The following is a 26,118-nucleotide window of genomic DNA, read 5'->3' as shown; positions in this document are numbered from 1 at the left end:
CTGGCACATTTTATAATATCCTGACTAACTTCCCGCTCGCCTGACAAATGTACTCGTAGCCTGGCCAACTTCCTGCTAGCTTGGCCAATTTCCTTCTGGCCTGACTAACTCCCTGCTCGCCTGGCTAACACCCTAATAGCCTGGCTAACTTCCTTCTAGGCTGGCTAACATCCTGCTAGCCTGACAAACGTACTCGTAGCCTGGCCAACTTCCTGCAAGCTTGGCAAACCTCCTACTAGCCTTGCTAACTTCCTGATAGCCTGGCTAACTTCTTAACACCATGACTAACTTCCTGCTAGCATGACAAACGTCCTAGTAGCCTGGCTAACTTATTCATATCCTGACTTCCTGCAAGTCTGGTAAACTTCCAAGTAGCCTGGCTAACTTCCTAATATATAAACTTCTTAGTATGGCTAGCCTGACAAACCTCCTAATAGCCTGGCTAACTCCCTGTAGCCTGGGTAACTTCCTGCTAGCCCGGCAAACTTCCTAGAAGCCTGGCAAACTTCCTAGAAGCCTGGCTAACTTCCTAGAAGCCTGGCTAACTTCCTAGAAGCCTGGCTAACTTCCTAGTAGCGTGGCTAATTTCCTGCTAGCCTGGCAACTTTCTTGCTAGCCTGGCCAACCTCCTAGAAGCCTGGCTAACTTCCTAGTAGTGTGGCTAACTTCCTAATAGCCTGACTTCCTGCAAGCCTGGTAAACTTCCAAGTAGCCTGGCTAACTTCCTAATATATAAACTTCTTAGTATTGCTAGCCTGACAAACTTCCTAGTAGCCTGGCTAACTTCCTGCTAGCCTGACAAACTTCCAGGTAGACTGGTTAACTTCCTGCTAGCCTGGCAAACTTCCTAGAAGCCTGGCTAACTTCCTAGTAGTGTGGCTAACTTCCTAATAGCCTGACTAACATCCTAGTAGCCTGACTTCCTGCAAGCCTGGCAAACTTCCTAGTAGCCTGGCTAACTTCCTGCTATACCTACAAACTTCCGAGTAGACTGCCTAACTTCCTGCTAGCCTGGCTAACTCCTTAGTAGCCTGGCTTACTACTGAATAGCCTGGCTAACTTTCTGGTAGCCTGGCAGACGGTGCATTCCGCTTACCTCGGAAGTTGGATGTCGGAGCTGGGCGTGACGTCTCAGCAGAGTCTTAGAGCGTTCCACTTGCCAGGTCGGAAACCAAGACAGCCAAATCTACGAAAGCAATTTTTTCCATCACCTGCTAAGTCTGAATACAAACAACTTATGAGAAAATATGCAATCCTTCAGCAACCTTCAAACACGGTGGATGAAGAGGAAACAGACAATGTAGAATGTATAAAACATGGAATAAAAAATGGTTTACTTTTCAGTGCCGTTAGCATTCATAAATGGTTTAACAATACATGGTCAATGGCTGATTTAGTGCGACAAAAACTGATCAGAAGTGCTAAAAACGGATATCACAGAAGCTTAATATTATTGTTTACCTTCAGAGCAGCCATTTTTGAAACCAACACAGGGGGAATGAGAATGCTCCGACTTTCTGAGTCGAAAAACCGGACCTCAGGGAGCGTTCTAGTTGAAATTCCGACAATTAACTCAGATGTTCCGGCTTCCCACAGCGAGTGAAATGCACCCTAACTTCCTGCTAGCCTGGCTAAATTTTTAGTAGCTTGGTTTAAGTCCTAGATGCCTGGCTAACTTCTTAGTATCCTGACTAACTTCCTGGTAGCCCAGCTAACTTCTTTGTAGCCTGGCAAATGTCTTCGTGACTTTGCTAACTTCCTGATAGCCTGGCTATTTCTTCGTAGCCTGACTAGTGCCTTGTAGTCTGGCGGACTTCTGACGGAGATAGATATCTACATATATCCATATTTTAAGAGTTATTTATTTATATTCATAGTCATATTTTAAAACAGCTAGGGATTTTCCATTTGTTCTCTTTCGATTGTCCGCTTGTAAAATGTGTGAGTGTGTTAACCTTGGAGCTTTAGGAATGTAAAGAGTAGAAAAACTCCTTCTTCTTATCTCATCCTGTTCTCAGCTAAGGGGCACAGTAGGCATATGTATTCGTTCCGGAAGGTGGGGTCGAAAGAGAGATATTGAAGGAGACAGCGTTTCCGTAAAATGTTTAGATCAAATTGGGCAATGCGATTGAAAGGTGTTGTACGTAGATTGGTCTCCCAAAGCTTTGGAATAAACTATTTTATATCCCACTCTGTCTGGGATTAATTTAAAATCAGTTTATGTGTCATCGAAAGAACTTGGGAGAGACCAGCAGTTTAAATTCCCTGGGAGGAAGAACTGGTCCGAACGCAACACTTCCTATTAGCCTGGTAAACTTCGTAGTAGCCTGACTGTCTTCCTAGTAGCCAGGCTAACTTCTTAAAAGCCTGGCTATCTTCCTGGTAGCCTGGCAAACGTCTTTGTAACCTTAACTTCCTGGTAGCCTGGCTATTTCTTTGTAGCCTGACTAACGTCTTGTAGCCTGGCTAATTTCCTATTAGCCTGGTAAACATCCTAGTAGCCTGACTGTCTTCCTATTAGCCAGGCTAACTTCTTAATAGCCTGGCTAATTTCTTGGTAGCCAGGAAACTGGTTAACTTTGTAGAAGCCTGGCAAACATTCTAGTTTCTTGCTGAATTCCTAGTAGTCTGGCTAACTTCCTGGCAGCCAGGGAAACTTCCTAGTAGCCTGGCTAACTTCCTAATAGTCTAGCCAACTTCTTAATAGCCTGACTAACGTCCTGCTAACCTGGCAAACATCCAAGTAGCCTGGAATTTTTTGGGGAATATCCTGGCTAACTTCCTGCTAGCCTGACTAACTTCCTAGTAGCCTGGCAAACGTTGTAGTAGCCTGGATAACTTCCTAGTAGCCTGCCAAACTTCCTAGTAGCCTGGTTAACTTTCTAGTAGCCTGGCTGACCTCTTAAAAGCCTGGCAAACTTTCAGCTTGCCTGCCAAACTTCCTGTTACCCTAGCCTGGCACACTTCCTAGTAGCCTGGCAAACTTCTTAGTAACCTGGTTAACTTCCTAGTAGCCTGACTAACTTCCTGGTAACCTGGCTAACTTCCTAGTAGCCTGGCAAACTTCTTAGTAACCTGGCTAACTTCCTAGTAGCCTGGCAAACTTCTTAGTAACCTGGTTAACTTCCTAGTAGCCTGACTAACTTCCTAGCAGCCTGGCAAACTTCCTAGTAGCCTGACTAACTTCCTAGTAGCCTGGGAAACTTTCTAAAAGCCTGGCAGAATTCATAATAGCCTGACTAACTTCCTAGTAGCCTGACTAACTTCCTAATAGCGTGGCAAACTTCCTAATAGCCTGACTAACTCCCTAGTAGCCTGGCTAACTTCCTAATAGCCGACTAATTTCCTAGTAGCCCGACTAACTTCCTAATAGCCTGGCAAACTTCCTAGTAGCCTGACTAATTTCCTAGTAGCCTGACTAACTTTCTAATAGCCTGGCAAACTTCCTAACAGCTTGACTAACTTCCTAATAGCCTGACTAACTTCCTAGAAGCCTGGCAAACTTTCTAATAGCCTGACTAACTTCCTAGTAGCCTGATTAACTTCCTACTACCCTGGCAAACTTCTTAATAGCCTGACTAACTTCCTAGTGGCCTGACTAACTTCCTAGTAGCCGGACTAACTTTCTAAGAGCCTGGTAATCTTCCTAATAGCCTAACTAACTTCTTAGTAGCCTGGCAAACTCCCTAAAAGCCTGACTAACTTCCTAGTAGCCTGGCAAACTTCCTAATAGCCTGACTAACTTCCTAGTAGCCTGACTAACTTCTTAGTAGCCTGGCAAACTCCCTAAAAGCCTGACTAACTTCCTAGTAGCCTGACTAACTTCCTAGTAGCCTGACTAACTTCCTAGTAGCCTGACTAACTTCCTAGTTGCCTGACTAACTTCTTAGTAGCCTGACTAACGTCTTAGTAGCAAGGCAAACTTCCTAATAGCCTGACTAACTTCCTTGTAGCCTGACTAACTTTCTAATAGCCTGGCCGACTTCCTAATAGCCTGGCAAACTTCCTAATAGGCTGACTAACTCCCTAGTAGCCTGGCAAACTTCCTAATAGCCTGACTAACCTCCTAGTAACCTGGCAAACTTCCTAATAGCCTGACTAACTTTTTAGTACCCTGGCAAACTTCATAATAGCCTGACTAACGTCCGAGTAGCCTGACTAACTTACTAGTAGCCTGGCAAACTTCATAATAGCCTGACTAACTTCCGAGTAGCCTGACTAACTTACTAGTAGCCTGGCAAACTTTATAATAGCCTGACTAACTTCCGAGTAGCCTGACTAACTTTTTAGTAGCCTGACTAACTTTTTAGTAGCCTGGCAAACTTCATAATAGCCTGACTAACTTCCGAGTAGCCTGACTAACTTACTAGTAGCCTGGCAAACTTCCTAATAGCTTGACTAACTTCTTAGTAGCCTGACAAACTTCCTAATAGCTTGACTAACTTCTTAGTAGCCTGGCTAACTTTTTAATATCCTGGCTAACTTCGTGCTAGCCTGGAAAACCTTCTATTAGCCTTTCCAACTCCTTAGTCGCCTGACTAACTTCCTGCTAGCCTGGCTAACTTCCTAAAAGCCTGCCCACCTTCACTTTCATGAACCGGCAGTATTTGTCACCTAGTTGTTTTTGGGGTCTGTTTGTGTTTTTGGTCTCTGCAGAATTTTCTTCATTAGTTGCTGATCCTTCAGTGCTTATGTGATTGTAGCATTTTTACTTGGCAGCTTTTTCCCCCTGCGCATGTGTGTAATGGTGTTTGTGTGTTTTCCCCTGTCAGAATCATCCCACTTACAAGTTATTGCTGACAAAATATTGCTGGGACCCTAGTTCTTAGTGAAAAACTGTAGCCAGCTACCGACTCGATGCATGATATTTGAAACGTCCGAGTCTCTGCGATGATGTCAAATGTGGCCTCGCTCAAACCATTGAACATGTTTTCTGTCTTGTTCCATGCTGACAATGAAGATTGGTATAGACGGATGTAAGGTAACCCTAATAAACTTGTGAATGTCGTCATGTTTCATCTGACTCACTTGGTTGTTGTTGTTCCTCACGATCTAATTACTTGTCCGTTATGGTAGATAACATTTTGTTATGGTTCTAGCGTCAAAGGACGCGATCGCGCATCAAAATGAAACCGGCCCGTCCCTTTTCCTCACAGCACAGGTCGTTGGTCTTCGGCGTGTACGGCGGTTTGGCGGTCCTGGTCACCATGGGCTGGACCTTCCTGGCCTTGGTTCTGTCCCACTGCGTCGTACTCTACAGCGTGGCCATGATCAAAAGCAAATGGATGTGCTTCGCCGCAGGCTTGGCCACGCTGGCCTCCATCAAGCTGGAGCCGTATAACTCCTGGCAGGTGAGTGCTATCCGTCCGCAGAGTCCTCCGCCGGTTTATTGAGTGCGCCAATCAACTCCCGCAGGAATCCTTGGTGACCGGCTCTTTCCAACTGCAAGACATCCTCTTCTATGGCGGCTGCGGCTTCAGCATCATGCGCTGTATGAGCTTCGCTTTGGAGAACTGCGAGAAGAAAGACGGCAGCTACACCTTCTGTGACCTGCTGAGATACAACTTCTACCTCCCTTTCTTCTTCTTTGGACCCATCATGACTTTTGACAAGTATCATGCTCAGGTAAGCTTTGTGTGAACTGACATTCGGAGGCAGTTACCCAGTTTGAGACCAGGAAAAACCTCAAGCAACAATAAGCAAATAAGCAGAGGGTTGAATGTCGTGGTCCATGGGTGCGTGTTTTGTCCATAAGCCTATTTGGCATTCATGCGACAGAGTCTACGTCCCAGGTGTCTTTGAAGAAGGGATTTTTCAGGACCCTCTAGTACATTTGGTAGCAGTTACCCAGTTTGAGACCAGGAAAAACCTCAAGCAACAATAAGCAGGGGGTTGAGTGGCGTATCTGTGTCGTGGTCCATGGGTGCGTGCTTTGTTCTTAAGCCTGTTCAGCGTTCCCATCCCAGGTGTCCTTGAACAAGGGGTCTTTCAGGGCCCTCGAGACACCCACATTGACGTGGGAAAACCTCAAGCAACAATAAGCAAATAACAAAGGGGTTGAGTGGCGTATCTGTGTCGTGGTCCATGTGGTCCATAGGTGGGTGCTTTGTCCATAAGCCTGTTCGGCGTTCACACAACAGAGTCCACATTCCAAGTGTCTTTGAACAAGGGGTCCTTTCAGGGCCCTCTAGACACCCATATAAACCAGGAAAAACCTCAAGCAACAGTAGACAAATAAGCAAGGGGTTGAGTGGCGTATCAGTGTCTTGGTCCATGGATAAGTGCATTGTCCATAAGCTTGGTGGCTAATCTGTTCGGCGTTCACGCAACGGAGTCTACATCCAAGGTGTCTTTGAAGAAGGGCCCTCTAGACACCCACATTGACCAGGAAAAACTTCAAGCAACAATAAGCAAATAAGCAACGGGTTTAGTGGCGTATCTGTGTAGTGGTCCATGTGGTCCATGGGTGGTTGCTCTGTTCGGCGTTCATGTAACGGAGTCCACATCCCAGGTGTCTTTGAACAAGGGGTCTTTCAGGGCCCTCTAATACATTTGGTAACAGTTACCCAGTTTGAGACCAGGAAAAAACTCAATAATAAGCAAGGGCTTGAGTGGCGTATCTGTGTCGTGTTCCATGGGTGCGTGCTTTGTTCATAAGCCTATTTGGCATTCAAGCAATAGAGTCCACATCTCAGGTGTCGTTGAACAAGGGGTCTTTCAGGTTCCTCTAGTACATTTGGTAGCAGTTACCCAGTTTGAGACCAGGAAAAACCTCAAGCAACGATAAGCAAGGGCTTGAGTGGCGTATCTGTGTCGTGGTCCATGGGTGCGTGCTTTGTCCATAAGCCTATTTGGCGTTCAAGCAACAGAGTCCACATCCTAGGTGTCGAACAAGGGGTGTTTCAGGGCCCTCTAGTACATTTGGTAGCAGTTACTTAGTTTGAGACCAGGAAAAACCTCAAGCAACAATAAGCAAGGACTTGAGTGGCGTATATGTGTCGTGGTCCATGGGTGCGTGCTTTGTCCATAAACCTATTTGGCGTTCATGCAACATAATCCACATCCCAGGTGTCTTTGAAGAAGGGATTTTTCAGGGCCCTCTAATACATTTGGTAGCAGTTACCCAGTTTGAGACCAGGAAAAACCTCAAGCAACAATAAGCAAGGGGTTGAGTGGCGTATCTGTGCCGTGGTCCATGGGTGGGTGCTTTGTCCATAAGCCTGTTCAGCGTTCATGCAACAGAGTCCACATCACAGGTGTCTTTGAACAAGGGGTCTTTCAGGGCCCTCTTGTACATTTGGTAGCAGTTACTTAGTTTGAGGCCAGGAAAAAACGCAAATAACAATAAGCAAGGGGTTGAGTGGCGTATCTGTGTCGTGGTCCATGGGTGCGTGCTTTGTCCATAAGCCTATTTGGCGTTCATGCGACAGAGTCCACATCCCAAGTGTCTTTGAACAAGGGGTCTTTCAGGGCCCTCTAGTACATTTGGTAGCAGTTACCCTGTTTGAGACCAGGAAAAACCTCAAGCAACAATAAGCAAGGGGTTGAGTGGCGTATCTGTGTCTTGGTCCATGGGTGCGTGCTTTGTCCATAAGCCTGGTGGTTGCTCTGTTCGGCGTTCATGTAACGGAGTCCACATCCCAGGTGTCTTTGAACAAGGGGTCTTTCAGGGCCCTCTAATACATTTGGTAACAGTTACCCAGTTTGAGACCAGGAAAAAACTCAATAATAAGCAAGGGCTTGAGTGGCGTATCAGTGTCGTGGTCCATGTGTGCGTGCTTTGTCCATAAGCCTATTTGGCGTTCATGCGACAGAGTCCACATCCCAGGTGTCTTTGAACAAGGGGTCTTTCAGGTCCCTCTAGTACATTTGGTAGCAGTTACCTAGTTTGAGACCAGGAAAAACCTCAAGCAACAATAAGCAAGGACTTGAGTGGCGTATCTGTGTCGTAGTCCATGGGTGCATGCTTTGTCCATAAGCCTATTTGGCGTTAATGCGACAGAGTCCACATCCCAGGTGTCTTTGAACAAGGGATTTTTCAGGGCCCTCTAGTAAATTTGGTAGCAGATAACTAGTTTGAGACCAGGAAAAACCTCAAGCAACAATAATCAAGTGCTTGAGTGGCGTATCTGTGTCGTGGTCCATGGGTGCGTGCTTTGTCCATAAGCCTATTTGGGATTCATGCAACAGACTCCACATCCCAGGTGTATTTGAAGAAGGGATTTTTCAGGGCCCTCTAGTACATTTGGTAGCAGTTACCCAGTTTGAGACCAGGAAAAACCTCAAGCAACAATAAGCAAGGGGTTGAGTGGCGTATCAGTGTCGTGGTCCATGGGTGCGTGCTTTGTCCATAAGTCTATTTGGCGTTCATGCAACAGAGTCCACATCCCAGGTGTTTTTGAAGAAGGGATTTTTCAGGGCCCTCTTGTACATTTGGTAGAAGTTTCCCAGTTTGAGACCAGGAAAAACCGCAAGCAACGATAAGCAAGGGCTTGAGTGGCGTATCTGTGTCGTGGTCCATGGGTGCGTGCTTTGTCCATAAGCCTATTTGGCATTCATGCAACAGAGTCCACATCCTAGGTGTCGTTGAACAAGGGGTCTTTCAGGGCCCTCTAGTACATTTGGTAGAAGTTTCCCAGTTTGATACCAGGAAAAACCACAAGCAAGGGCTTGAGTGGCGTATCAGTGTCGTGGTCCATGGGTGCGTGCATTGTCCATAAGCCTATTTGGCGTTCATGCAACAGAGTCCACATCCCAGGTGTCTTTGAACAAGGGGTCTTTCAGGGCCCTCTAGTACATTTGGTAGCAGTTACCCAGTTTGAGACCAGGAAAAACCTCAAGCAACAATACGCAAGGGCTTGAGTGGCATATCTGTGTCGTGGTCCATGGGTGCGTGCTTTGTCCATAAACCTATTTGGCGTTCAAGCAACAGAGTCCACATCCCAGGTGTCTTTGAAGAAGGGATTTTTCAGGGCCCTCTAGTACATTTGGTAGCAGATACCTAGTTTGAGACCAGGAAAAAAACCTCAAGCAACAATAAGCAAATATGAACACATGTCAGGGCACAAAAACAAACAAACCTGCAGCCTTCGGGGCCCTGCTCCGTAAGCCATCGTACCGCAAGGGGTTTAGTGTCGTGGTCCATGGGTGCGTGCATTGTGGATAAGCTTGAGTCTACGTCCCAGGTGTCTTTGAAGTAAAAACATGGAAGGTGCATGTTTGTTAAATCCACAACACGGCCTGGAAACCATACAGAAGGAAAGTTGGAACTTATGCCGTTAGCTCGATGCTAACGTACAATGGAAGATCCCCTCCACCGGCTAATGGAAATTAGCATTTTGATCGCGATCATTTGAAACTTTGCAGAGGTTAAAGAAAATGGATTTAATAGAATAAAACTGACATAAACGGCATATAATCCCAAAACGCTGACTTTGTTCTGCTAGTACAGCGCAAGTTGTCTTTTTAAAAATATTAACCGCGGCGTCGTTGTCTCCCTGCACAGGCCAACCACACCAAGCTGACCCGCAAGGAGAGGGAAATGTGGAACATCACCACCAAGGCCTTGTTGCACCTGGGTCTGGTCCTGGTTGTGGACGTCCTGTTCCACTACCTCTACATCCTCACCATCCCCAGCGACATCAAGCTGGTGGGCAAGCTGTCTGATTGGTGCCTGGGTGGGTTCTCACTCCTTCTTTGTCGGCATGGTACCAACTTTGTAAACTCAGCACCAAAGTCCATGGTCAAGGTTCATTTTATAGGATACTGTGAAAGTAGTTTTGTTGTTGATTAATCACAGGGAGAATTAGTCTAACAAAGCTAACATATTGACAGCAGTGTTTATTATTAGTATGCAATGTTTGTGTCATTAATAAACAATTTAAATAAGATTTCCACTGTTTTGCAGTTTTACACAGAAAGGATTATGCTGTGTAATATAAAGTAAAACCTTAAAAAAGGGGGAATATTATGATTTTTACTTTGTGGGACGCACCATGAACTCAAACTGTATGCTCGTTTATATTAGAAATGGCAACAGCGGGGGATGCATGTGCATGTAGGAGCCAGTCTGCCCCACGACAAGGGGATAGAAAGAAAAAGCTTGTTGACTACAGTGATAGCGGACTGGCACAAAGGACTTAATGTACATTTCTACCAAAATGTATTTTTGATACCCCCCTAAAACAAAGGTTATCAAAAAGTATTTTTGATACAAAATAATGTGTACCGAAAAGTATTTTGATACCAAAAAAAAGTGGTACCTAGATGTCTTTATGATACCAAAAAAAGTGGTACCAAAATGTCTTTATGATACGAAAAAAGTGGTACCAAAAATTCATTTTGATACCAAAAAAAGTGGTACTAAAATGTATTTTTGATGCCAAAAAATGGTACCAAAATTAATTTTTTGATACCAAAGAAAAGGTACCAAAATTTATTTTTGATACCGAAAACAAAATGGTTACCAAAAAGTATTTTTGACGCAAAAAAAAGGGTACCAAAAAGTATTTTTTATACCAAAAAAGGGTACCGAAAAGTATTTTTGATACCAAAAAAAATTGGTACCTAAATGTCTTTATGATACCAAAAAGAGTGGTACCAAAAATGTATTTTCATACCAAAAAAAGTGTACCAAAATATATTTTTGATTCCAAAAAAGTGGTAATACATTTTTTTTTTGATACCAAAGAAAAGGTACCAAAATTTATTTTTGATACCAAAAAAGGTTACCAAAAAGTATTTTTGACACCAAAAAAAAGGGTACCAAAAAGTATTTTTTATACCAAAAAAGGGTACCGAAAAGTATTTTTGATACCAAAAAAAATTGGTACCTAAATGTCTTTATGATACCAAGAAAAGTGGTACCAAAATGTCTTTATACCAAAAAAGTGGTACCAAAAATTTATTTTGATACCAAAAAAAGTGGACCAAAATGTATTTTTGATTCCAAAAAAAGTGGTAATAAAATGTATTTTTGACGCCAAAAAATGGTACCAATTTTTTTTGGGATACCAAAGAAAAGGTACCAAAATTAATTTTTGATACCAAATAAAAAAAGGTTACCAAAAAGTACTTTTGACACCAAAAAAAAGGGTACCAAAAAGTATTTATCATACCAAAAAAGGGTACCGAAAAGTATTTTTGATACCAAAAAAAATTGGTACCTAGATGTCTTTATGATACCAAAAAAAGTGGTACCAAAAATTTATTTTGATACCAAAAAAAAGTGGACCAAAATGTATTTTTGATACCAAAAAAAGTAGTAATAAAATGTATTTTTGATGCCAAAAAATGTTACCAATTTTTTGGGGGATACCAAAGAAAAGGTACCAAAATTTATTTTTGATACCCAAAAAAAAAGGTTACCAAAAAGTATTTTTGACACCAAAAAAGGGTACCGAAAAGTATTTTTGATACCAAAAAAGTGGTACCAAAATGTGTTTATTATACCAAAAAAAGTGGTACCAAAAATGTGTTTTCATACCAAAAAAAAGTGGACCAAAATGTATTTTTGATACCAAAAAAAGTAGTAATAAAATGTATTTTTGATGCCAAAAAATGGTAACAATTTCTTTTTTGATACTAAAGAAAAGGTACCAAAATAAATTTTTGATACCAAAAAAAAAAAGGTTACCAAAAAGTATTTTTGACACCAAAAAAAGGGTACCAAAAAGTATTTTTTAAACCAAAAAAGGGTACCGAAAAGTATTTTTGATACCCAAAAAAAGTGGTACCAAAATGTCTTTATGATACCAAAAAAAGTGGTAGCAAAATGTCTTTATGATACCAAAAAAGTGGTACCAAAAATGTATTTTGATACCAAAAAAAGTGTACCAAAATGTATTTTTGATACCAAAAAAAGTGGTAATAAAATGTATTTTTGATGCCAAAAAATGGTACTAATTTTTTTTTTTTTGATACCAAAGAAAAGGTACCAAAATTTATTTTGGATACCAAAAAGTATTTTTGATGCAAAAAAAGGGTACCAAAAAGTATTTTTTAAACCAAAAAATGGTACCAAAAAGTATTTTTAATACCAAAAAAAAGGTACTTAAAAGTATTTTTGATACAAATGTGTACCGAAAAGTATTTTTGATACCAAAAAAAAGTGGTACCAAAAATGTATTTTGATATCAAAAAAGTGTACCAAAATGTCTTTATGAAACCAAAAAAGTGGCACCAAAAATATATTTTGTTACCAAAAAAAAGTATACCAAAATGTATTTTTGATTCCAAAAAAAGTGGTAATAAAATATATTTTTGATGCCAAAAAATGGTACCAATTTTTTGGGGGATACCAAAGAAAAGGTACCAAAATTTATTTTTGATACCAAAAAAAAAAGGTTACCAAAAAGTATTTTGACACCAAAAAAAAAGGGTACCAAAACGTATTTTTTATACCAAAAAAGGGTACCAAAAAGTATTTTTGATACCCAAAAAAAATGGTACCTAGATGTCTTTATGATACCAAAAAAAGTGGTACCAAAATGTCTTTATGATACGAAAAAAGTGGTAACAAAAATGTATTTTGATACCAAAAAAAAAGTGGACCAAAATGTATTTTTGATACCCAAAAAAAGTAGTAATGAAATGTATTTTTGATGCCAAAAAATTTTACCAATTTTTTTGGGGATACCAAAGAAAAGGTACCAAAATGTATTTTTGATACCAAAAAAAAAGGTTACCAAAAAGTATTTTTGACACCAAAAAAAAGGGTACCAAAAAGTATTTTTTATACCAAAAAAGGGTACTGAAAAGTATTTTTGATACCAAAAAAAAGTGGTACCAAAATGTCTTTATGATACCAAAGAAAGTGGTACCAAAATGTCTTTATGATACCAAAAAAAGTGGTACCAAAAATGTATTTTGTTACCAAAAAAAGTGTACCAAAATGTATTTTTGATTCCAAAAAAAGTAGTAATAAAATGTATTTTTGATGCCAAAAAATTTTACCAATTTTTTGGGGGATACCAAAGACAAGGTACCAAAATGTATTTTTGATACCAAAAAAAAAGGTTACCAAAAAGTATTTTTGACACCAAAAAAAAAGGGTACCAAAAAGTATTTTTGATACCAAAAAAAAGTGGTACCAAAATGTCTTTATGATACCAAAGAAAGTGGTACCAAAATGTCTTTATGATACCAAAAAAGTGGTACCAAAAATGTATTTTGTTACCAAAAAAAGTGTACCAAAATGTATTTTTGAATCCAAAAAAAGTGGTAATAAAATGTATTTTTGATGCCAAAAAATAGTACCAAAATTAATTTTTTGATACCAAAGAAAAGGTACTAAAACTTATTTTGGATACCAAAAAAGGGTACCAAAAAGTATTTTTGATACAAAAAAGGGTACCAAAAAGTATTTTTAATATGAAAAAAAAAGGTACTTAAAAGTATTTTTGATACAAATAATGTGTACCTAAAAGTATTTTTGATACCAAAAAAAGTGATACCAAAATGTCTTTATGATACCAAAAAAAGTGTACCAAAGTGTATTTTTGATACCAAAAAAAGTGGTAAAATGTATTTTTGATGCCAAAAAATGGTACCAAAATTAATTTTTTGATACCAAAGAAAAGGTACTAAAATTTATTTTGAATACAAAAAAAGGGTACCAAAAAGTATTTTTGATTAAAAAAAAGTGTACTAAAATGTATTTTTAAAACAAAAAAAGTAGTACTGAAATGCAAAATATGTGGTACCAAAATGTATTATTGATACCAAATGGTATTAAAATGTATTTGTTATACCCAAAACAAAGTGTACCAAAATGTATTTTTGATGCCAAAAAATGGTACCAAAATTTATTTTTTGATAACAAAGAAAAGGTACCAAATTTTATTTTGGACAGCAAAAAGTATTATTCATACAAAACAAAGTGTACTAAAATGTATTTTTGATACCAAAAAAAGTGGTACCAAAATGCAAAAAATGTGGTACCAAAATGTATTATTGATACCAAATGGTATTAAAACGTATTTTTTATATCAAAAAAAGTGTACCAAAATATATTTTTGTTGCCAAAAAAATGGTACCAAAATTTATTTTTTGCTACCAAAGAAAAGGTACCAAAATTTATTTTTGATACCAAAAAAGGGTACCAAAAAGTATTTTTGATACCAAAAAAAGTGGTACCAAAATGCAAAAAATGTGGTACCAAAATGTATTATTGATACCAAATGTTATTTAAATGTATTTTTTATACCAAAAAAAGGTACCAAAATGTATTTTTGATGCCAAACAATGGTACCAAAATGTATTTTTTGATGCCAAAGAAAAGGTACCAAAATTTATTTTTGATACCACAAAAGGGTACCAAAAAGTATTTTTGATACAAAAAAGTGTATTAAAATGTATTTTTGATACCAAAAAAAGTAGTACCAAAATGCAAAAAATGTGGTACCAAAATGTATTATTGATACCAAATGTTATTTAAATGTATTTTTTATACAAAAAAAAGGTACCAAAAGTTATTTGATACTTTTCGTATTAAATGGGACCACCAACCATTTTGGGGTTTTAACGGGACTCCTGATGAGGTTTTGAGACATCTCCCACAACTACAGCACCAGTATTGTGTTGTTTAAGCAAGACAGTTTTTTAAATTTTTGTGTATTTTTAGAACATTTTCGGTAAGGGTGCCCCCTTACGACATTTTAGCGAAGAAAGATTTTCGAAAAATATACATTCCCTGCTATTTTCGGGTTTTGTTGGGACTCCTGATGAGGTTTTGAGACATCTCCTACAACTACAGCACCAGTATTTTGCTGTCGAAGCAAGAACGTTTTTAAAAACGTTCGCATTTTTGGCAATTTTCGTATTTTGTCAAGACTCCAGATCAGTTGAGAGAAGGCTCGCCATTCATACGGCGACTTGATCTCCAAAAGTGGAAAAACGGGAAAAACAATTTAAGGCGAGCCGTGGGTGTATGGAAAAATGTAAAAATCGGAGCCGCCATCCACAGTATCAGCAACTCAGATAAAACTGCTGCTTCAAGGATTTTATCGGCGAAGTGGGATTTCTACCATAGCGAGTTGGAAACTTTGATAAAACCGGATTTTTTTGGGGAAAAATATCACAACGAATACTGTGCTAATGCTAGCAGTGGCTGGAAGGCGATGCTATGCTTGTTTACCCCAAATATTCACTGACAAGGTCAAATCATTTTAGGTAACATTTTGGTTGAACTTCAAGTCATTCCAAGGTTGATGGTTCCACCACTTTGTCACAAAGTCCAAGTCTGAACAGTCCCTTCTCCCTGACAGCCGGCCTGGCGTATTCCAACCTGGTGTACGATTGGTTGAAGGCCGCAGTAATGTTTGGCGTGATCAACACGGTGGCGACACTGGACCACCTGGACCCGCCCCAGCCCCCCAAGTGTATCACCATGCTCTACGTCTTCGCTGAGACGTGAGTGTCCGCCCGTTTGTGCCGCATCCCGACTCGGAAGTCCCGGATTTGACGTGCGTTTGTCCTTTCAGGCACTTTGACAGAGGCATCAATGACTGGCTGTGCAGGTGAGTGTTGGGTCTTAGGCTTGGCACACCATGAGTCCTTGCATTGTAGGGTTGGTACACCCTGAGTCCTTGGATTGTAGGGTTGGCACACCCCGAGTCCTTGGATTGTAGAATTGGCACAACCTGAGTCCTTGAACTGTAGGGTTGGTACACCCCGAGTCCTTGGATTGTAGGCTTGGCACACCCTGAATCCCTGGATTGTAGGGTTGGCACACCATGAGTCCTTGGATTGTAGGGTTGGCACACCCTGAATCCTTGAACTGTAGGGTTGGTACACCCCGAGTCCTTGCATTGTAGGGTTAGTACACCCTGAATTCTTGAACTGAAGGGTTGGGACACCCCGAGTCCCTGGATTGTAGGGTTGGCACACCCTTAATCCTTGGATTGTATGCTTGGCACCCCCTGAGTCCTTGGATTGTAGGGTTGGCACACCCTTAGTCCTTGGATTGTAGGGTTGGCATATCCAGAGTCCTTGGATTGTAGGGTTGGTACACCCTGAATCCTTGGATTGTAGGGTTGGTACACCATGAATCCTTGGATTGTAAGGTTGGCACACCATGAATCCTTGGATTGTAAGGTTGGCACACCTTGAGTCCTTGGATTGTAGGGTTGGCACACCCCGAGTCATTGGATTGTAGGCTTGGCACACCCTGAGTCCTTGGACTGTAGGCTTGGCAGACCCTGAGTCCTTGGTTTGTAGGGTTGGCACACCCCGAGTCCTTGGATTGTAGGCCTGGCAGACCCTGAGTCCTTGGATTGTAGGGTTGGCACACCCTGATTCCTTGGATTGTAGGGTTGGCACACCCTGAATCCTTGGCTTGGATTGTAGGGTTGGCACACCCTGAATCCTTGGCTTGGATTGTAGGGTTGGCACACCGTGAGTCCTTGGATTGTAGGGTTGGTACACCCTGAGTCCTTGGATAGTAGGGTTAGCACACCCTGAGTCCTTGGATTGTAGGGTTGGCACACCCCGGGTCCTTGGATTGTAGGGTTGGCACACCCCGAGTCCTTGGATTGTAGGGTTGGCACACTCAGAGTCCTTGGATCGTAGATTTAGCAAACCTTGAGTCCTCAAACCTCCTTGTGTCAAGGTACGTTTACGACTACATCGGGGGAGACCATGATAAAATCTTCAGGGAGCTCCTGGCCACCTTGTGCACCTTCGCCATCACCACCCTGTGGCTGGGCCCGTGTGAGCTGGTCTACATCTGGTCCTTCTTCAACTGCTTTGGACTGAACTTTGAGCTCTGGGTGGCCAAGTTCTTCTCCATTCCTCCCTTTTCCACCGGGGAGGTGAGAAACTGACCCACAAGACAGATGTTTTTGAAATTGCTGTGATGTACAGATTCTATGGCCCCAATGGTCGCACTTCACCTGCACTATCCACTTTAGCCGCCACCTACACTATCCACTTTAGCCGCCAGAGGGCAGTAGAGTCACACTTCACCTGCACTGTCCACTTTAGCCGCCAGAGGGCAGTAGAGTCACACTTCACCTGCACTATCCACTTTAGCCACCAGAGGGCAGTAGTGTGTAAAATACAACAGAAGCTGGGTTGCCAAAATGTTACTGCAGAAATAATTGTGGTGCCCTCAATGTTTTGTTGATTTTCTTTGACTTTTCAATCAATAAATTATTTATTTATTTACATAGCCCTAAATCACAGGTGTCTCAAAGGGCTGCACAAGCCACAACGACATCCTCGGTTCAGGGCCCGAATAGGGGCAAGGAAAAACTCACAACCCGGTGAGATTTCAATATGAATGACTGTGAGAAACCTTGGAGAGGACCGCAGATGTGGGTGACCACCCCGCCCTCTCTAAAGGAGACCGGAAGCAATGGATGTCGAGTGGATCTAACATAACAGTGAGAGTCCAGTCCATAGTGGATCTAACATAACAGTGAGAGTCCAGTCCATAGTGGATCTAACATAATATTGAGAGTCCAGTCCATAGTGGATCTAACATAATAGCGTGAGAGTCCAGTCCATAATAGATCTAACATAATAGTGAGAGTCCAGTCCATAGTGGATCTAACATAATAGTGAGAGTCCAGTCCATAGTGGATCTAACATAATAGGGAGGGTCCAGTCCATAGTGGATCTAACATAATAGTGAGAGTCCAGTCCATAGTGGATCTAACATAATAGTGTGAAAGTCCAGTCCTTAGTGGATCTAACATAATAGTCTGAGAGTCCAGTCAATAGTGGATCCAACATAATAATGTGAGAGTCCAGTCCATAGTGGATCCAACATAATAGTGAGAGTCCAGTCCATAGTGGATCTAACATAATAGTGAGAGTCCAGTCCATAGTGGATCTAACAGTGAGAGTCCAGTCCATAGTGGATCTAATATAATAGTGAGAGTCCAGTCCATAGTGGATCTAACATAATAGTGAGAGTCCAGTCCATAGTGGATCTAACATAACAGTGAGAGTCCAGTCCATAGTGGATCTAACATAATATTGAGAGTCCAGTCCATAGTGGATCTAACATAATAGCGTGAGAGTCCAGTCCATAGTGGATCTAACATAATAGTGAGAGTCCAGTCCATAGTGGATCTAACATAATAGTGAGAGTCCAGTCCATAGTGGATCTAACATAATAGTGAGAGTCCAATCCATAGTGGATCTAACATAATAGCGTGAGAGTTCAGTCCATAGTGGATCCAACATAATAGTGAGAGTCCAGTCCATAGTGGATCCAACATAATAGCGTGAGAGTCCAATCCATAGTGGATCTAACATAATAGCGTGAGAGTCCAATCCATAGTGGATCTAACATAATTGTGAGAGTCCAGTCCCTAGTGGGGCCAGCAGGAGACCATCCCGAGCGGAGACGGGTCAGCAGCGCAGAGACGTCCCCAACCGATGCACAGGCGAGCGGTCCACCCCGGGTCCCGACTCTGGACAGCCAGCACTTCATCCATGGCCACCGGACCTGTGCCCCCCCCCCCCTTCTACAAGGGAGAGCGGGCTAGAAAAGAAAAGAAACGGCAGATCAACTGGTCTAAAAAAGGCGTCTATTTTAAAAGCTAGAGTATACAAATGAGTTTTAAGATGGGACTTAAATATTTCTACTGAGGTAGCATCTCTAACTGTTACCGGGAGGGCATTCCAGAGTACTGGAGCCCGAATAAGAAACGCTCTATAGCACGCAGACTTTTTTTGGGCTCAGGCAATCACTAAGCAGCCGGAGTTCTTGAAAGCAGATTTCTTGCCGAAATGAATATTCGGACATGAAGAGATCCACATCAACACCTCAATCACACGACTGTTCAACAGGGAGGCAAACATTTTTGCAGTTAATTCCTAAAAACCAAAGAGGGCTTTCTGTTGTTCAGAGGAACTCGGACCGCAGATCCTTGAACCTTGCTGGCAAACACAGAACAGGGGTTCATAACTAAGGCGTTCCTCAAGGCACCACTTTAAGTCCTCTCCTTTGTAGCCAATGCCTTTTGAAACATGATCTATGCAACCAAGGTGTTGCCATCTCCGGGTTGGGGAGGAGACCCTGCCCCAAGTGGAGGAGTTCAAGTACCTAGGAGTCTTGTTCACGAGTGAGGGAAGAGTGGATCGTGAGATCGACAGGCGGATCGTTGCAGCGTCTTCAGTAATGCGGACGTTGTATCGATCCGTTGTGGTGAAGAAGGAGCTGAGCCGGAAGGCAATGCTCTCAATTTACCGGTCGATCTACGTTCCCATCCTCACCTATGGTCATGAGCTTTGGGTCATGACCGAAAGGATAAGATCACGGGTACAAGCGGCCGAAATGAGTTTCCTCCGCCGGGTGGTGGGACTCTCCCTTAGAGATAGGGTGAGAATCTCTGTCATCCGGGGGAAACTCCGCTGCTCCTCCACATGGAGAGGAGCCAGATGAGGTGGTTCGGGTATCTGGTCAGGATGCCACCCGAATGCCTCCCTAGGGAGATGTTTAGGGCACGTCCAACCGGTAGGAGGCCACGGGCAAGACCCAGGACACCTTGGGAAGAGTATGTGGTTCGGGCATCTGGTCAGGATGCAACCCGAATGTCTCCCTAGGGAGGTGTTTAGGGCACGTCCAACCGATAGGAGGCCCGGGGAAGACCCAGGACACGTTGGGAAGACTATGTCTCCCGGCTGGCCTGGGAACGCCTCGGGATCCCTCGAGAAGAGCTGGACGAAGTGGCTGGGGAGAGGGAAGACTGGGCTTCCCTGCTCAGGCTGCTTCCCCCGCGACCCGACCTCAGATAAGCGGAAGAAGATGGATGGAGGTGCTGCTGTAGCTTGTTTCCTTGAAACGAAGTCTGTAGTATTTTGTCCAACCAGTGGTGTTCCTCAAGGTTCAATCTCAGGTCCTCTCTCTTGGATCCCTCTATTCAACTGGTACTGAGGTCAATGCCACGACTGGTGTCCTCCGCAGGGTGCTATGGGAGAAGCCATGTCACGCAGGGTCCGAGGTCTGTTCAACGCCGCCAACTTCTGGGCCATCGTCCTCTACAACGTCCTCTCCCTCAACAGCTTGGAGTTTGCCAAACTGGTCGGTAGAAGACTGATTTTCAAAGGTAGGAGGGATCATACCGTTGCCCGATCGGACTTGATGATCAGGTCGGTTCCTTTCTTCCGCAGGGTTCCCTCTGTCCACCGTTTCTGTGCTCCTTGTGACCTACTGTGGTGTGCAGCTGGTCAAAGAGAGGGAGCGTCTGCAGGCCCTCAGGGAGGAGGCGGAGGCGGTCCAGCCACTCGATGGCGCCAAAGAAAAGGCAGAATAGACGGACGCAAACCCACGTTTTGGTCCGCATGCCTTGGAAAAAGGAGACGGTTGTGGGTTTTCACCACTCTCTGGCACAAAGACTCACCTTTAGTGCACTTCTTTGTATTCTATACGAGTCAACCAAAAAATGCTTTCTTTGTTGGGATAACAATGAACGGACTTATTTGGACTTTCCTCTCCAGCGGGCACAAGACACAAAAACAACGCTGAGAATGTGTTGAATTAGGTCCTAAACTAGAGAAATTCAATCATAACGTTGAAAAACTAGGCTTTTTAACAACGTTAAATCAATGTTGGGTTCTGACGATTTGACCATTGAATTTTGGTCATTTTCCAACCAATTGTCTACAACACAAATGCAACATTGAAAGAACATGCTTTTTGACAACGTCTGATCAATGTTGGGTTCTGACTTTGGTTAGACCGTAGAAATTTGGTCATTTCCTAACCAATTTTCTACAACACAAATACAACGTTGAAACAACATGCTTTTTGACGACCTTTAATCAATGTCGGGTTCTGACGTTGGTTAGACCGTTGAAATTTGGTCATTTCCCAACTAAAATTCTACAAGGTTGAAACAACGTGCTTTTTGACAATGTTTTATCAATGTTATTGACCATTGAATTTTGGTCATTTCCCAACCAATTCTCTACAACACAAATACAACATTGAAACAACATTTTTTCTGACGACGTTTAATCAATGTCAGGTTGTGACGTTGATTTGACCGTTGAAATGTGGTAATTTCCCCAACCAATATTCTACAACACAAACGGAACGTTGAAAAAACATGCTTTTTGACAACATTTAGTCAATGTTGGGTTCTGACGTTAATTTGACCGTTGAAAATTGGTCACTTCCCAACCAATATTCTACAACACTAATACAACGTTGAAACAACATACTTTTTGACAAAGTTTAATCAATGTCGGGTTGTGACGTTGGTTAGACCGTTGAATTTTGGTCTTTTCCTAACTTTTCGACTAATACAACGTTAAAACAACACGCATTTTGACAACGTTTGATCAATGTTGGGTTCTGACTTTGGTTTGACCATTGAATTTTGGTCATTTCTCAACCAATTTTCTACAACACGAATACGTTGAAACAACATGCTTTTTGACAACATTTAATCAATGTCGGGTTCTGACGTTGATTTGACCGTTGAAATGTGGTCATTTCCCAACCAATATTCTACAACATAAATACAACGTTGAAACAACATACTTTTTGACAAAGTTTAATCAATGTCGGGTTGTAACGTTGGTTAGACCGTTGAATTTTGGTCTTTTCCCAACTTTTCGACAAATACAACGTTGAAACAACACGCATTTTGACAATGTTTATCAATGTTGGGTTCTGACTTTTGTTTGACCGTAGAAATTTGGTCATTTTCCAACCAATTTTCTACAACACAAATACAACGTTGAAACAACATGCTTTTTAACGACGTTTAATCAATGTCGGGTTCGGACTTTGGTTTGACCATTGAATTTTGGTCATTTTTCAACCAATATTCTACAACACAAATACAACGTTGAAACAACATGCTTTTTAACGACGTTTAATCAATGTCGGGTTCTGACCTTGGTTAGACCAGTGATATTTGGTCATTTCCCAACTAAAATTGTACAAGGTTGAAACGACGTGCTTTTTGACAATGTTTTATCAATGTCATTGACCATTGAATTTTGGTAATTTCCCAACCAATTCTCTACAACACAAATACAACGTTGAAACAACATGCTTTTTTTACGACGTTTAATCAATGTCAAGTTGTGACGTTGATTTGATCGTTGAATTTTCGTTGTTTCCCAATCAATATTCTACAACACAAATACAACATTGAAACAACATGTTTTCTAACGACGTTTAATCAATGTCAGGTTGTGACGTTGATTTGACCGTTGAAATGTGGTCATTTCCCAACCAATATTCCACAACACAAATACAACGTTGACACATGCTTTTTGACAACGTTCATTCAATGTCAGGTTGTGATGTTGATTTGACCGTTGAAATATGGTAATTTCCCAACCAATATTCCACAACACAAATACAACGTTGAAACAACATGCTTTTTGACAACGTTCATTCAATGTCAGGTTGTGACAATGACTTGACCATTGAAATTTGAACATTTGCCAACCAATTTTCTACAACTCAAACCTGACGTTGAAACAATGTCCTTTTTGACGACGTTTAATCAATGTCAGGTTGTGACATTGATTTGACCGTTGAAATGTGGTCATTTCCCAACCAATATTCTACAACACAAACGCAACGTTGAAACAACATGCTTTTTGACAACATTTAATCAATGTCGGGTTCTGACGTGGATCTGACCGTTGAAATTTGGTCATTTCCCAACCAATATTCTACAACACAAATATAACGTTGAAACAACATGCTTTTTGACAAAGTTTAATCAATGTCAGGTTCTGACGTTGGTTAGACCGCTGAATTTTGGTCTTTTCCCAACTTTTTGACAAATACAACATTGAAACAACACGCATTTTGACAACGTTTGATCAATGATGGGTTCTCACTTTGGTTTGACCATTGAATTTTGGTCATTTCTCAACCAATATTCTACAACACAAATACAACGTTGAAACAACATGCTTTTTGATGACATTTAATCAATGTCAGGTTGTGATGTTGATTTGACCATTTAATTGTGTTCATTTCCCAACCAATATTCTACAACACAAATACAACGTTGAAACAACATGCTTTTTGACAACATTTAATCAATGTCAGGTTGTGACGTTGATTTGAACATAGAAAGTTGGTCATTTCCCAATCAATATTCTACAACACAAATACAACATTGAAACAACATGCTTTTTGACAACGTTTAATCAATGTCGGGTTGTGACGTTGGTTAGACCGTTGAATTTTTGTCTTTTCCCAACTTTTCGACAAATACAAAGTTGAAACAACACGCATTTTGACAACGTTTGATCAATGTTGGGTTCTGACTTTGGTTTGACCATTGAATTTTGGTCATTTTTCAACCAATTTTCCACAACACAAATACAACTTTGAAACAACATGCTTTCTGATGACATTTAATCAATGTCAGGTTGTGATGTTGATTTGACCATTTAATTGTGGTCATTTCCCAACCAAAACTCTACAACACAAATACAACGTTGAAACAACATACTTTTTGACAAAGTTTAATCAATGTCAGGTTGTGACGTTGGTTAGACCATTGAATTTTGGTCTTTTCCCAACTTTTCGACAAATACAACGTTGAAACAACCCGCATTTTGACAACGTTTGATCAATGTTGGTTCCCGATTGTAGCTGAGATAGGCACCAGCGCCCCCCGCAACCCCAAAAGGGGAATAAGCGGTAGAAAAATGGATGGATGGATGGGTTTCTGACTTTGGTTTGACCATTGAATTTTGGTTATTTCTCAACCAATATTCTACAACATAAATACAACGTTGAAACAACATACTTTTTGACAAAGTTTAATCAATGTCAGGTTGTGACGTTGATTAGACTGTTGAATTTTGGTCTTTTCCTAACTTTTCGACTAATACAACGTTAAAACAACACGCATTTTGACAACGTTTGATCAATGTTGGGTTCTGACTTTGGTTTGACCATTGAATTTTGGTCATTTCTCAACCAATTTTCTACAACACAAATACAACGTTGAAACAACATGCTTTTTGACAACATTTAATCAATGTCGGGTTCTGACGTTGATTTGACCGTTGAATTTTGGTAATTTCCCAACCAATTTTCTACAACACAAACACGACATTGAAACAACGTGCTTTTTGACAACAATGTCGGGTTCGGACGTTGATTTGACCGTTGAATTTGGATCCCTTTCCCACCAATACTCTCCAACGTTGAAACAACATGCTTTTTGACGTTTATTCAACGTCAGGTGGTAACAATGAAATTCGGCCATTTCCCAAGCAACAACTTGGATCCAACATTGCACACCAACGTTGTCCCAATTTACAAATACAACTATTTTGCGACGTTGTTTTATAGGACAGGTAGCTATAATCAACACAGGATCAATGTCTTGTGCCTGCTGGGTGAAAAGCAACAGATGGGTGATTACAACGCTAACACTGATCAGGAGCATGTTTCAAAGGGCTAACACGTAAATGAGACATGAAAAAGGTGTTGTGGGGTCGTCCACTTTGCATGCAGCTAATGGTTTTTATGTACGTCTGTAACAAAAAAAAAAAAAAACAAGCCATCCTGCTTCGGGCTTAATATCGACTTTGAATGTGTTGCAGACTGCAGAGAATGCCGTCCGGGCATATTTGCACAGAGCAATGCTAAGCTAACAGTATGTCACCATCACATGTTTACACTGTTTACACATTGCCTTTTCTCAATGGGGGATTTTTAATCCATCAAAACAGAAATAAAAATGTTCTTCCATCCAGAAGAAAACATGTTTTAAATGAATGTATGCCACTGGAGGCCAAACAGCGTTCGGCTGACTGGAATTAGCCTTGGTGAATGGCAGGCTGGGTGATGTATTACGTTCCGTCACCACAAGATGGCCTCGTTTAAGGCAATGTGATTAGCGGTGTTCCACACACACACACACACACACACACACACACACACACATACATACATACACACACACACACACACACACACACACACAATGACATTACAAGAGGCATTTAAGGCCAGACAAACCGATGCTTATCGAATCTGTGCTGCTCACTTTCTGCTCGCCTCATTTTCCGGTTTGCTGTGAGGGACAACACCTTGGCCGCCCACGCAGGTCTTTCTTCTTTTACTTAGCATTTCCACAAAACTTTACATCGAACGCAGCACACCTTACACTTCAATATGTTACGCACATTTTCTGACAATAATAGCTCCATTATATACTCAGGGGTACTGACGGAGATAGATATCTACATATATCCATATTCAAGAGTTATTTCTTGAATAGGGGGGGGGGGGGGGGGGGGGGGCGTATGGAAAAAGACAAGACTTCCGAGGGGTTATCAGATCAACTTAGGCGATGCGAATTGAATGTGTTGTTCTTTAGGTTGGTCTCTCCAAAGCTTTGGAATAAATTGCAAAATACCTATTCTGTTCTGGGTTTCATTTAAAATCAGCTTATGTGTCATTAAAAGAACTTGGGGTAGACCAGCGACTTAAATTACCCCGGAGGAACATCTGGTCCAAAGGCAAGAGTACCCAAACTATGGCCAGCGTCCACATTCTCTGCTGTTAGAACACCCAACTGCGCCCAAAAGCCGACCTCGGGGCTGATGATTTGAGCTTGTCCACAAGAATTTGGAGGTAATCCTCCTTTTTCCATTGTCCCATTTACTTTCTGTAAAGCACCAGTTCCACTGGCAACAAAACAGGCCCAGAGCATAATACTACCACCACCATGCTTGACGGTATGGGTGGTGTTCCTGGAATTAAAACCCTTGTGTAGCGCTTTTCTACCTTCAAGGTACTCTTGACACTATTTCCACATTCACACACTGTTGGCGGGAGCTGCCATGCAAGGCCGTAACCACGACCCACCAGGAGCAAGGGTAAAGTGTCTTACTCAAGGACACAACATGTTGGTAGAAGGTGGGGATCGAATCAGGAACCCTCAGGTTGCTGGCACGGCCACTCTCCCAACCGCGCCACACCGTCCCTTAGCCAAGACTCATCCTGTACCCCGCAAAAACGTGTAAGTCGGGGCACTTGTCAGCCAAGGTAGCACTGCAATAAGATTCAGGATATCAGACATTGTCGTCCTACATTTTCCCTGCCTTGAAAACACTTTGTTTTCACCGTTTCTCTCATATTCCTACAAGGTCTGAGGCTTTCAGTGT

At 41.7% G+C, this 26,118-nt stretch overlaps 1 protein-coding gene and 1 long non-coding RNA gene across 2 annotated transcripts in view; one reads left to right on the top strand and one right to left on the bottom strand.

The window, feature by feature from the left end:
• The window catches only part of LOC133545380 (uncharacterized), a 22,037-nt gene extending 20,680 nt beyond the window's left edge, over positions 1–1,357 (bottom strand). Inside the window, exon 1 of the long non-coding RNA XR_009804813.1 lies at positions 1,097–1,357. This is a non-coding gene — a long non-coding RNA (uncharacterized LOC133545380). The remainder of the gene's footprint in view (positions 1–1,096) is intronic.
• The window catches only part of hhatla (hedgehog acyltransferase like, a), a 52,393-nt gene extending 27,684 nt beyond the window's left edge, over positions 1–24,709 (top strand). The window contains exons 5-12 of the mRNA XM_061890876.1: positions 5,157–5,351; positions 5,416–5,625; positions 9,506–9,677; positions 15,267–15,411; positions 15,483–15,518; positions 16,610–16,811; positions 19,919–20,060; positions 20,125–24,709. Coding sequence (XP_061746860.1) covers positions 5,157–5,351; positions 5,416–5,625; positions 9,506–9,677; positions 15,267–15,411; positions 15,483–15,518; positions 16,610–16,811; positions 19,919–20,060; positions 20,125–20,267 — 1,245 coding nt within the window. The 3' untranslated portion in view covers positions 20,268–24,709. The remainder of the gene's footprint in view (positions 1–5,156; positions 5,352–5,415; positions 5,626–9,505; positions 9,678–15,266; positions 15,412–15,482; positions 15,519–16,609; positions 16,812–19,918; positions 20,061–20,124) is intronic.
• The last annotated feature ends 1,409 nt before the right edge of the window (positions 24,710–26,118 follow it).

This window comes from Nerophis ophidion, linkage group LG28 (assembly GCF_033978795.1).
Source record: "Nerophis ophidion isolate RoL-2023_Sa linkage group LG28, RoL_Noph_v1.0, whole genome shotgun sequence".
NCBI classification, from domain to species: Eukaryota; Metazoa; Chordata; class Actinopteri; order Syngnathiformes; family Syngnathidae; genus Nerophis; species Nerophis ophidion.
The sequence above is the reverse complement of the archived record's forward strand: the minus strand, read 5'-3'. Positions and strand labels throughout refer to the sequence as shown.